The sequence below is a fragment of the Schistocerca gregaria genome, chromosome 5, assembly GCF_023897955.1.
Source record: "Schistocerca gregaria isolate iqSchGreg1 chromosome 5, iqSchGreg1.2, whole genome shotgun sequence".
Lineage (NCBI taxonomy): Eukaryota > Metazoa > Arthropoda > Insecta > Orthoptera > Acrididae > Schistocerca > Schistocerca gregaria.
Window position 1 is genome coordinate 310,857,675 of NC_064924.1, and position 13,471 is coordinate 310,871,145.

A 13,471-nucleotide genomic window follows, 5' to 3' on the forward strand; every position below is an offset into this window, starting at 1 on the left:
CTGTTAAGCTTATGACTCGAACCGAACTACTGTAGCTGTATATCCATCCATGCGACCTCGATTGTGTCTCGTGTTAGAATGGACCAACTTTGTTTCGATTTGGAGGGGCGGACTAAAACTTTTCTCTCCCCTTGAATTTGAGGCTGAAATTTCAGGTGCGGCTTAGATTCAGTTAAATTTTTTCTTCTTGATTTCGAGTCTCATTTTTCAGGTGTGGCTTAGATTTGTGTGTGGCTTAGATTCGAGTAAATACGGTAAAGGTACTTAAATTTGCAAGCTCTTGGAGCCAATATCCAGCTCACAAATTGAAATTTGTATGTGTGTTCTCCCGCCACCACCAAGTGAGCAGACTTTTTATCTGTCCAGTCACACTGTAGAAGCTGTTTTGCTGCACACACAAACAATAAAATCTAAATGGAATATCAGAGTTAAGCTCTGTGTCAGCCTTGATGTCACTAGGTGTGGAGCACAAGATTACTCTGGACAAGAAAGGCAAAGGAAACTGACTTTATGCTTGTCTGACGACTAAAAGAAAACATGGAAAATCAGGCTTTAGGCTTGTGTGAGGATTAAAAGAAAACATGGAAAATGTATTTCAAAATGGCCAATTGTAGAATGGAACCTGCCTCCCCTCAAACGTAATTTCATTGTATTAACCACTTGGTGTTACAGCTGAAGCAGCAGTAATATAGTGTTCTTCCAATGTTAAGCAACATTGCATGTTTGAATGTTGTTATGTATCTAGTCTCATCAAACACAGTTTCAAACTAGTTATTAATTTACTGTTACATATTAAAAATGTTTTCATTTCATCTGTGAATGTACGGGACACTTATTGTATTTGGGTTTTGTAAAATAAACTCCAACGCAATAAGGGTAGTCCAAACATCAAAACACTTTGTTAGGAATTGTACCACTGCAGGTAATTTGTCCTAGCTTCTCTCTGTCCTGTATAAGAGAACTTAAAGAATTAAACATGGAATCTGAATGAAGGTAGATTTTTCTCACATACAAATATGTTTCACAGTTTAAAAAAAAGAGGATTTACAGTCTGCAATGACCCCAGTTGCTGGTAACTGTTCAAGTTTTTGCGATAGTCCAACAGCTGATACCAGACCAAATAAATCATGTCATAAACAGCTATATTTGTGTTGTTTGTCATAAATCTTCTACAAAGTGTGAACATCATACAAAGAGACAAGTACTTTACAACTGGCTCACCTGGAGGTTGAGTTGATGAAACAGTTTTTTGTGGTGGAGGTGGTAGTGGTATAGGCTGAAATGGATTATAAAGGGACCTTGGCAATGGCTGTGGCTGCTGCTGCTGTTGCTGCTGGAAGTTCTGAGGATGTGTCAAGCTTCCACTAGTTGATGGCTGTCTTGTTTCTGGTGTAACAGTGACTGTTACTTCCTCCACATCTGTCAAATGACACAAATTAGTCAAAATGACAACTGCATAAAGGAAGCACTAAGAATATCACATCACTTACTCGCATATGGTATTCCTCTTCTTCGGCGCTTGCAGCAACAGTACAGACACCATTTACAAAGTATCACAAGAAGGCCAACTGGTATTATAACAAAAAAATGCCGCTTCCTATATACTCTGAAACATTATAATGTATTGAAATCAGCAGGGACTAATAAGAGCAGTGTATTTTATACAAATTACAATAATGTTTTAAAGAGGGGATGTTAGAATGAGAGTTTTTGCTTCTAGTGAGGTATTCACTGCACTGTATAACCATTATGGGTTATAACTGTATACAGGACCAGGACTCTAGCTTGGATCCATGGCTTCAGGAAAGTATTCTTCTAGTTGAGCCATCAAGGACCAACCCAGCTTACTTTGTACAAGTAGTGTCACTAGGGGACAAGGTATTCAGAAGAGAGATTTGATGTTCATTATAGACTTGTTAAGCCATCACAAGTGTTTCACGGAAATTCCCAACAAACTCTGATTATAAACACCACTAGATATTGTGCGTCATGGAAAGTATTGCTATTATAATTTTAAGAACAGATATTACAAAGAAAACGAAGAAAAACAATAAATCCTCCCACAAAATATTACATAATTACATTGGGAGTAAAATTAGAGGGATTTGGGGGATGGGGGTGGGTTATACAGGTACACAGTGTTCCTTCCACCACGCGCTGTTAAGTAGATTTAAGTATAGGCACCAAAGTAAGTGTCAGATCCCTAGTGAATGAGACCAGAACTGAAACTGAGGGTAGCAAAGCAAAAGCTGAAATGCTTAACTCTGTTTTCAAAAGGTTCCTTTAAGAAGGAAAACCCAGAAGAAGTGACCAATAAAACTGCTATCTAATGTCCTCGACATCAATTTGTTGGAGAATCATAGAACATAATCTGAGCCCACAAATAATAAGATATCTTGAACTGAATGATTTCCCCAATGTCAACCAACATGGATTCTGGAAACATCAATCATGAGAAACCCAACTCTCACTTTTCTCTCATGACTTACTGAAAACTTTGGATAAAGGTAGTCGCATAGATGAAGTATTTCTTGATTTTTGAAAAGTATTTGACTCAGTACCACATATACACTTATAGTTAAAAGTGCCATCATATGGGATATCAAATGAAATTTGTTACTGGATTGAGGACTTTTTGGTAGGGATGACGCAGTGTGTTAACGTGGGTGGAGGGTCATCATCAGATGTGGAAGTAACTTAAGGTGGAGGATCCTTGCTGTTAATGTTGTATATTAATGAGCTTGTAGACAATATTAACAGTAGCCTCAGGCTTTTTGCAGATGATACAGTTATCTATATTGTAGTACTGTGTCAAAGAAGCTACAGTAATGTTCCGTCAGATCTCGATATAATTTCAAAGTAGTGCAAATATTAGTGACTTGCTTTAAATTATCAGAAATGTACAATTGTGCACTTCGTCACAAAATGAAGAAACTATAGTACCCTATGTCTGTAATATCAGTGAGTCACTGTTGGAATTGGCCAACTCATACAAACACCAGGATGCCGCACTTTCTTGGGATATGAAATGGAATGATCACAGAGGCTCAGTCATGGGTAAAGCAGGTGACAGACTCCGGTTTATTGGCAGAATTGCACTGGGAAAGTGCAATCAGTCTAAAAAGGAGATTGCTAACAAATCACTTGTGCAACAAGTTCAAGAATACAGCTCAAGTGTGTGGGACCAGTACCAAATAAGATTAACAGGGGACACTAAACATATACAAAGAAGGGCATCAAATGGTCACAGATTTTTTTGATCCATGGGGGAGTGTCACAGATATACTGAAGGAACTGAACTGGAAGACTCTTAAAGAAAGATGTAAGCTATCTCAAGAAAATGTATTAACAAAGTTTAAAGAACCAGCTTTAAATGGTGACTATTGGAATATACTGCAACTGGTCTTGTATCATTCACATAGGGATCGTGAAGATAACATCAGAATAATTATTTCAAGCACAGAGGCATCTGAACAATAATTTTTTCTGCACTCCATATGTAAACGGGACAAGAAGAAACCCTAATATCTGGCACAATGGGACGTAGCCTCTGCCATGCAAATCACGGTGGTTTGCAAAGTGTAGATGTAGATACATTCATCAGCACATTGACTGTTCCTTCCACTAAACATATTGAGGTAGGTTTTATGTGTAGATATGTTCATTAGTATGTTGATGCTGTGAAAAATTTGATTACTGTGTAAATTCCTCTACCTTAGACTAGCTAATCTTGCAGTGAGCAGGACAGCCTATGTGGAGACTGAAATCAAAAGAGACTGGTAGGAGTGGATTTAGGTTATGAGGGGCACAAACTTTTATTTTATCTTCTTTATTACAAGTTCCAAGATGCCTTGATGTGAGCATACTGCTAGGACACAGAAAAAGTCAAATAATGACAGTAAGAATCACATGTCATTAGTTTTAAAGCTTGCAGTACAATACACAAATAAACAGTTACATGAATAGTATGATACCAGTGCTTAGATACTGTGTTCATATAGTAACATTTAAGGCAATCACAAAGCACAGGTATTACCTTATTTTAAGGACTATAAGATGCCATGGACTATATAAAACACATATTTACTGTCAAGCATTTTTAAATAACATTTTTACCATTTTATTATTAGATTTCAAAGCCAGATTAAAGAAAGAATATCTTTGTTTATAAAACCTTATCTGACCTTTAAAATCCCCGAAAAACTGTTTTTTTTTTTTTTCTTTTTCTTCTACTTGTTCTCCTTCTTCTTCTTCTTCTTCTTCTTCTTCCTCTTCATTACCATCTTTGTCTTCTTCATATATGAGATGGTCTTCACTGCCATCAAGAGCATTACATACGTCATACTTCTTGAAAGATTTAACAATAATGTCTACTCTCAATCTACACCACAACTGACACATTTGTCTGATTGTAGATCATTTTAAAGTTCCCTCCAGCAGGAATTAATGTTGAGTTTGATCCATCACCCATTTCTTCCATTCCTTCTCATATACAATTTAAACAGCTTATCAAGAAATCAAGAGGAAGCAATTGTGAAGTAAGTCCTCTCAGAATGGCAAGCTCTGTTTTTCCCTGTCTCAGTTCCTCTTTCGCAGAATTTTTCAAATGGCTACTAAACTAATCTAGCACAGGAAGAGAACTCTTCTCCAATAAAGCACCTTTCCTTCTCTTCCACATTTTGTCAATCCATAATTTCATACTAGCCATGTGCCTCCAACTCTTGCATGTATGTGAATAACACCTGGCAGTATTTCAGAAGGATTTGGCATTGTTTTGCACTTGAAAATGGTCACTGGATTAAGTTTGGTACTGTAAGCACTACATGAAAGGACAGCGGTGTAACGCATTTTTTCATGTCCACTTGTTTTTGTAGTTAAAGTTCTAGCATCTTTCATGGAAACACTTCTGTTAGTTGGCACATCAAATGTCAGAGGGGTTTCATCCATATCTGCTATTTGAGTTAGTTCTACACTGGTTTTCTTTCAATGCTGAATAATCAAGTGATGGAAAAATAATATTTTCTCTTCATACTCTTGTGGCATGTTCTGAGATATTTTCATTTTGGTTCACATGCTAAGTCTCTGATGCTTCATATATCTGTAGCAACAGCTCTACCCTTGTCAAGTTCCACAATAGCGATAGCTTACAAGCATATGTTTGAATAATTTTTTTTTTATTAATTCCAATGTCATTTTGATGGTGTCCTTGAATCCATTTCAGTATGTCATGTTCTGGTTTTGGCCTTTTTGCATTTGCTCCTCTTTTTGCACATTTAGTCTTCCAGACTATTAGCCCACCAACTGCGAATGGTTCTTTCTATTGGTGGGAGGACTGAAATGCTGCTCAGCTGTTCTGTTTCCACATTGTTTTGCATATGCTGTTAGTTTCAATTTAGAGTTCACATCATATGAATATCTTTTATTTTTACTATTATTAAACTAACTACTAACAAAGATATTGTAGTGTTACTGATAATGCAAATCACTTTCAGTTCAAGTATACTGGCATCATAGACTGCAATGATACATCATCACAGGCTAGACAGTGTCCTGGCTTTGTAATGGTGGGGTGGGAGAGAGACAGTGTCAGCATACTTGTGAATTGTCAGAACTCATGTTTGTCACATCGGTGCACTGCTGTATTCTTCAGTTAACTTAATATCCTCCTATAATCCTCTCTTTTAAGGGTCTCCAGAACAGTAGCTACTCTTTTACAGAATGCCCATTAATATAATGGACAAAAAGTAAATTGATGACATCAGTCGATTCATCAAGATGAATTGCAAAAGAAGAACACGCATGAACTATTTCCAAACTTTCATTTTTGACATATTTTTAATCTAGCAGTTGATCATATTGTCACAATGGTACCATATTGAGTTTTTTTGTCACAGATTCTCCAAGAATGCACTGTACTAGACTAATATACATGGCTACACTAAATCTTCAGCTACCAAATGAGGCTTGAAAGTTTTGGCAATTCTGGAACTAACACGATAGGCACTTCAAGAGCATTCTTATTGTCACTGTTTGCAATGGATACAAAAGTAGTTTAATCATTTTTCCATATGTTAGTTTTCCATGTGAAAAAATTCAGCAGAGTTGTTTACATGGGTGTGGTGTTTAGTTTTTAAATGGCGTATTGGTATAGAAGGTTTCTGAATACTGTTAGCAAGAATGTCTCCAGTAATAACACACTGTTTTCATGGACAGTTCATGACACTTACGTAGTGTAATTAGCACCTGTTTCCCTTCCAAACTTCCACTTTTCAAACAGTTCTCTTTTCAACCAGTTATCTAATTTAATGTGAACAGAAGTGATTCCGATACACTGACAACTTCCTGCATTTGCCACAAGGAGAGAATAAGTAGGCTATTGTTGTAAAACAAAGGCCTTACTGCCATGTAGACATTCCTCAGTGGGTTGCTGTACTGTTGTTAGTATTGTTAGAACATAAAGAAGATGGCAGACTAAATTTTCATTGTAATGAAATCAAATGCATTCCTAATGTGGTTACATAACTGTAAATCAGGCAGTCAAGGTAAATATTAATTTATTATGTAAACAATGCGATAATTTCTGGAAGTTACACGTACACTATGTGATCAAAAGTATCCGGACAACCCCAAAACATAGGTTTTTCATATTAAGTGCATTGTGCTGCCACCTACTGCCAGGTACTCCATATCAGCGACCTCAGTAGTCATTAGACATCATGAGAGAACTGAATGAAGTGCTCTGTGGAACTCACGGATTTCAAACATGGCCAGGTGATTGGGTGTCACTTGTGTCATACATCTGTATGCGAGATTTCCACACTCCTAAACATCCCTAGGTCCACAGTTTCCAATATAGTGAAATGGAAACATGAAGGGACTCATGCCACACAATATCATACAGGCAGACCTAGTTTATTGACTGACAAAGACCACTGACAGTTGAAGAGGGTCGTAATGTGTATTAGGCAGACATCTTTCCAGACCGTCACACAGTAATTACAAACTGCACCACGATCCACTGCAAGTACTATGACCGCTAGGCCGGAGGTGAGAAAACTTGGATTTCATGATTGAGTGGCTGCTCATAAGCCACACATCACGCCAGTAAATGTCAAACAACGCCTCGCTTGGTGTAAGGAGCGTAAACATCGGAAGACTGAACAGTGAAAAAATGTTGTGTGGAGTGACAAATGATGGTACATAATGTGGCGATCCGATGGCAGGGTATGGGTATGGTGAATATCCAGTGAATGTCATCTGCCAGTGTGTGTAGTGCCAACAGTAAAATTTGGAGACAGTGGTGTTATGGTGTGGTTGTGTTTTTCATGGAGGGTGCTTGCACCCCTTGTTGTTTTGCTTGGCACTATCACAGCACAGGCTTACACTGAAGTTTTAAGCACCTTCTTCCTTCCAACGGTTGGAAAACAATTCAGGGATTGCGACTGCATCTTTCAACATGATCGAGCACCTGTTCATAATGCACAGCCTGTGTTGGGGTGGTTACACAACAATAACATCCCTGTAATGGGCTGGCCTGCACAGAGTCCTGACCTGAATCCTACAGAGCACCTTTGGGAATTTTGGAATGCTAACTTCGTGCCGGGCCTCACTGACCAACATTGATGCCTCTCCTCAGTGCAGCACTCTATGAAGAATGGGCTGCTATTCCCCAAGAAATTTTCCAGCACCTGAGATTTGAAACTGTCATCAAGGTTAAGAGTGGGTCAACACCATATTGAATTCCAGCATTTTCAATGGAGTTTGTAATGAACTTGTAAGTCATTTGCAGCCAGGTGTCCGGATACTTTTGATCACATAGTGTATGTAACAAAGGGCATTATAGGATTAATTTAATTCTAAACTAATAATATTAATAATAATGATGATGATAATAGTTATTATAATTATTATTACTATTATTATTAACATCCTTACAAACCTAGGAAAGAGTAATACGCCTTACCTCAAAACCCACCATTATTGAAAAGAGTTCTAGTGAACTCCTGAAACAGTTTGCAAACTCCCTGGGGTTTCACTAACCACAGAGTGGGAAATGATGTACTAGATTATAACATTTAAGATATTAACAAAAAAGATAGAAAAAATGAAAAATATGAAGGTACAATAGGCAGGGAAGTAAATTTGTTCAACCCAAAGCTACCAAACTTGAAAGTGACAAGAAATAGTTACTACTTTATGAGGGGAAAGTTTTAATGTGTGGGGAGTCTTAAATTTAGCTATGAATCTACTAGAAAGTAAAATTTTCCGATAAGAATTATTATAAACTAACATGTTTCTTTAACAAATGTATACATTTCAGAAGGAGAAAAAATGAGGCTACTACACTGTAACAATGGATTTTGAAAAGAATTACTCCTTAAAAGTGGAACATTCTATCATACATGGACTACTGATGAAATGAGATTAGAAAAGGAAATAATAATAATAATAATAATAATAATAATAATAATATGGCTGTCAGGAGTTGTGTGATAACAAGTATGATAATCCCACCTTCCTTTGTACAAGACATCATTAAATTTTATTGTAATGCCCATCTTCTTATACAAAATTGTGGTCAACAGCTATTGTATTGTTGGCTAATATCTCAGATAACAACATATCCACCATCAGCTCATATGGCAGGCCAGCTAGAGAAACCTACTATATTATGGTATGAGACTGCACCAGGAATACTCTACAGCTACAATGGGGAGGATTGTTGTTGGACAAATTCATTTGAGAATTTGGTGTGGCTGATGTGAATGCAACACAAGATGTTTGCTTCTTTTTAAGAGACTGGGAGTGAAGATTGCCATTCTTTAATAATCTCTTGGATTTCCCACAGTTTGGTGGGGCATGTGCTACTTTTCTACTCATTTTCTCATGCTTTCATAATACAATGTTGTAAATAGCTCCCTAGGTCAGTGTCTGGGGTTCTCAGACCTAATGAAGCCATTTTGATTCCCTACTTAGACAGTCTGTTAGCGAGTTCACTACTTGGTGTACTGTGTGGCTCAGTATCCAAAGGAAAGTAACATAAAGTTACATGTCTATGGAGATTATATAGTAGACCATAGATATTGATAACCACTGTGTTTCATGAATAGTATTGCTCTATTGCTAACAGTCTACTCAAGAAATCACTGTGCATGAGGAAGTTCTGGGTTGGAAGAGTTCTGGCTCTGGCTGTCAGCTCTGGTTAATGTGCTGCATGCATTCGGTAGAGAGGACTGCTCAGGACTACCCACAGATACATTGGGGTAGATAACATGACCACTGACCTTGGAGCCATTTGTGGACCCAATTCCAAAACAGATAATCATGTTGGGCTTAGTAAAATATGGTTGGGTAAGTGGTAGGATCAGTATAATCATGAGTTATGTCCAGTCAGGGTACATACTATGCAGGAGCTTGAAATGTGATTTTCTGTATACAGGCAAAAGGGAGAAATTGGAAGTTCACTGCTTAAATATACAAGTTGCATTTTGGCCAGTTTACTGTGTCAGAGCCAATTCATGAGCAGTCAGATCCTTTAGTTTTGGAACAGAGTTGGGTAACAAGGGAGTTCACACTCTTGGTTCATCAGATTGCATAGCTGCCCACACACTGCTGATGTTGAGGTAGTATGGGAACTTCTTCAAGGAGACAACTGACTGGACTTTCACAAAGAACTCCAGTGCTAATCTTACTTCATGTTGGAGTATGGAGTCTAGTAACTGGAGGATAGATGAGGCTGTTGAACCGTTGAACCACAAGTAACATTATCTGTAGTCTAGATGAGACAAAACTGTTTTGTAAAACCACCTGATTTGCTTCCCAGGAAATGTTTCTGAGGAAACAGGGAGCATTATCTTTCTTCATACTGTCTGCTTTTAGTTGGCATATGTGTGGTAACTATATTCAATCTGTTGTCAAATTGTAGACCTACAAAACTGAAATTGTCATCATCTTGTAGCAGTTTACATCCTAAGTAGAGCTCAGAATGGTGATGTATAGATCAGAGTCTACAGAGAGATGTGACACAGTATTCTACCGGTGAGAAACAATAACCATGATTTTGAGCTCAACAAAGTACCTTTTCTATATTTCTCTAAAGACGACATTCTGCAACATGCAGTAACACAGAGCTGCAATATAACCAAAATCATCATAGTACACAGCTGTGAGACTGTTGTTACAATCTTTTATTGCTATCACAAAGAGCATAGTTCTTGGTACCAGTTCTTGTAAGACCATGCTTTCCTGAATATCTTGGTTGCTAAGAGATATGTCCACTTGGACCTGAAACAGTTAAAGTGAGAAAAAGTTTTCTATACAGTTGGGCAGCCTGACCTAAAAGCCTCATTTATGTAATGGGGATAAAAGGTAATAATGCTATGTTGTACTGTATACGTTTTGTAGTTTCTAGGTGCAGATGATGATCACACACTTCTCGGAAAACACAATGGAATTAAGAAAGAAATTTAGCTGATTACAAGCACCAAAAGTGGCTTATTAACCATTATTTCCAACATTTTACTTAAGCTGACTATAGGACATACTGAACTTTAATTACATGTGTTTTGTGCTCTTTTCCTTGTTTGAGTGCTTCCCCACTATGCTTCTTGGCACATTTGATTAAAAATCTCTAGAAAATCTTTTGTACTGTTAACACTGAGGTGTTGGAGCATCTGATTATGTATTTTGCACTTCCTGAAAAAAGATCCTGACATAAAGGTAAGGCTCTGTCAAGTTCCCACTTGTTAAAGAAAAATTAATGAGTTTACAGGTGCTGGGAGTGGAAGGAGAATTTGCTGCATTCTGCTAGATGTCAGTGATTTACATAGGTAAGATGGTAGGTTTTGGAAGCAGAGTATTCTGCTCTGTGTGCTGCTAGAAGTTCTGTAATATTCTGGGGATCAGTGATAAGCATCTTTTAGCAGAGATGCCAGAGATTCTCGTAAGCTGAAGACGTCCACTAACGTGGTGGAGCTTAGTCCATGCTTCAGTGGATGGAGTGTGTACCCTTTCATAAGTGACATATTCCTTTTTTTCGTATTTTAATGAAAATTATGCATTCACTTGAAGTAACCTGAAATAAAATTAAGTTAGTCATTGACGATAGTGTTTATGACATTGGAGCACTTTTCTACTATCTCTAATGGTCTCTGCTGTTTCTTCAGACCTCCGTGGCACAGCCTTCCAGTGCTGAGAACCTGAAGGGAAGGAAATTGTTGCATCTGTAGCATATATGATAATAGCAGTTGTATCTTGAACCATACGACTGATTGCTTTGTCCTGGTTGGTGTTGAGTGGTGCTTCAGAAGCTTACACTTACGAATTGGCTTATATAAGGGACCAAAATGGAACACGTTCATTATGTATTCAGTATGGTAGGAATATGACAATTGGTAAATGGTTGTTATACAGAGGTCTCCACAAATGTTCCACTGCATCCAAGGGGCAAAGCTAGGGCTCCATGCTGTGAAATGTACTACTGAGAAGGTTCCATGGGCCAGTACTGAAATACATTTCAGCTTCTGCCTTTAGAGCATTACAAATTCAGTTTTTTCTATACCTGGGCCAATGAAACATGTCTTTTGACAGCTTGCACACAATTGGTTATACTGCAATATCGCAATAGTTGCCACTGCATATGCCCACAGCTGATAATCTGAAGTATTTTTGTGTAAATCTGGATTTCAGTCAGCTTGTATATAAGCCACAGCATAACAAAATACACAAAAGTATAACAAAGAACATGTTTTTGATACTGGAGGAAACAACTACAGAAAAAAACACTTGATGGCACATAAAACTGTAAAATAAATAAAGAACAATCAAACTTAATGACATAGTATATGAGAAGTCATTCCGAACTATTACTGTAATAGCTGCATGTAAAACATTATTGTATAATGTAAACCTCATCATACCACAGAGCATGCTATTGACATGTCTAGAACAAAATAAAGAAACAGTTGCATACTCTGGTGCAGAGTCAACAAATTAATTCTGGATACATTTATGCACACCAATCTACAATATCAATAGCACAATTACATACAGTTCTCCACAATTATCATCATTCAAATCAGTGTCAAAACTATCATAATGATCATGACCATGATCATGATCATCATCAGAAGAAGAAGAAGCAATCATTAACTATTCATTTTCATTCATAACTTTATCTTATAGTCGGTGCTTCTCTAATAACCTTACCAACGTGTTTTACTTTATTCCTTGATGATCTGGCGTTTACAGTGACAAGATCTATGCAAGTCTTAACATCAGTCCAAACCAATTCAGTTGGGTTGAAATGACAGTGATAAGATGGTAGACTAATTACTATATGATCCTGTACCCTTAATCTACAACATATGTTGGCATCAAAGGCTTATTTTGCTTAACAAGTGAATATAGGAAGCAGCTTTGTCAAACTCATGCCTTCAGCAATATCTCTTGCCAGTACCCACTGCACCACACTTTCTTAGCGGTCATTAGTTGCTGCAGTCTTGTCTAATATTACTGAATGGTAAGGTGTATTAGCCATTACAAAAACTGTCAGAACACTAAACTGAAGCAACATATTTTTAGATCACTGCAGAAATAGTGGTTGGTCGATATCCTCATAGAAGTCACAGGTTTTTCTCAATCATACAGCTAAACATCCTTCATGCACAAAACCATTTGAAGATCTGTCATAGGCCACAATTAATTTGGCTCCTCTTCCCATTGGGTGATGACTGCTGCCAGGTGGAGTAGAATCTATCCAGCATTCATCAACTACTTCTCCATTGTTGACCCATCTTTCATCTAACCATACAATTAATTGGATATCCTTTCCTATAATTTTGTTTAAGAAGATACTAAAAGCCACAACAACATGAAGTTATTTGAGCAACACCTTTTACCCACCTACCTTTTTAAAGTGGAAGCCCATCTTTTTAACGTCATCAAAAAAGTGATGCCCCCCCCCCCCCCCCCCCCCCGAGGAAAGTTCACATTCCTTTAAAGAAATTAACAACTTTGCCATTGTGCAGTATTCTTTCCTACTATAAATCCATAAATGTGCAGACTAACTGGATCAGCTCGGAATGAATTTAGATCTGTAACAGGGTGAGGCTGCTTATTTTATTTCCAGGGATACCTAAAACTAACAGTTTCCTCCTTAGGAACTTTGATCCACATGGTTTACTTCAGTATCTTGCAACTCTTGAAGAAGCATGCCTTTCCTTATTACAGATCTTTAATTGAGTACAAAAGTTTTTGAGGTACACTCTAGAGCTGTATCAGCAGGAACTTATGGATGCCCACGAACAGAAAAATTCTTTTCCTTGCTCATAAAATTCACATATCCTCTGCAGAAATTCTAAAGTCTGACTATTTAATGGGATTCCAAATCCCAACAGACTGTCACATGGTGAATGATGTCTCTTTGGTGACCTTTTTTTAATAAACAAAAATTGTAGGCAAAGTGAGATTG

The 13,471-nt window shown here is 37.5% G+C and overlaps 1 protein-coding gene across 1 annotated transcript in view; it reads right to left on the minus strand.

Moving 5' to 3' along the window:
* Positions 1-13,471, minus strand: part of LOC126272353 (uncharacterized) — a 104,894-nt gene that overhangs the window by 34,639 nt on the left and 56,784 nt on the right. Inside the window, exons 3-4 of the mRNA XM_049975161.1 lie at positions 1,491-1,606; positions 1,222-1,419 (exon numbers count right to left, since the gene is read on the minus strand). Of these exons, the coding sequence (XP_049831118.1) occupies positions 1,222-1,419; positions 1,491-1,606 (314 nt within the window). The remainder of the gene's footprint in view (positions 1-1,221; positions 1,420-1,490; positions 1,607-13,471) is intronic.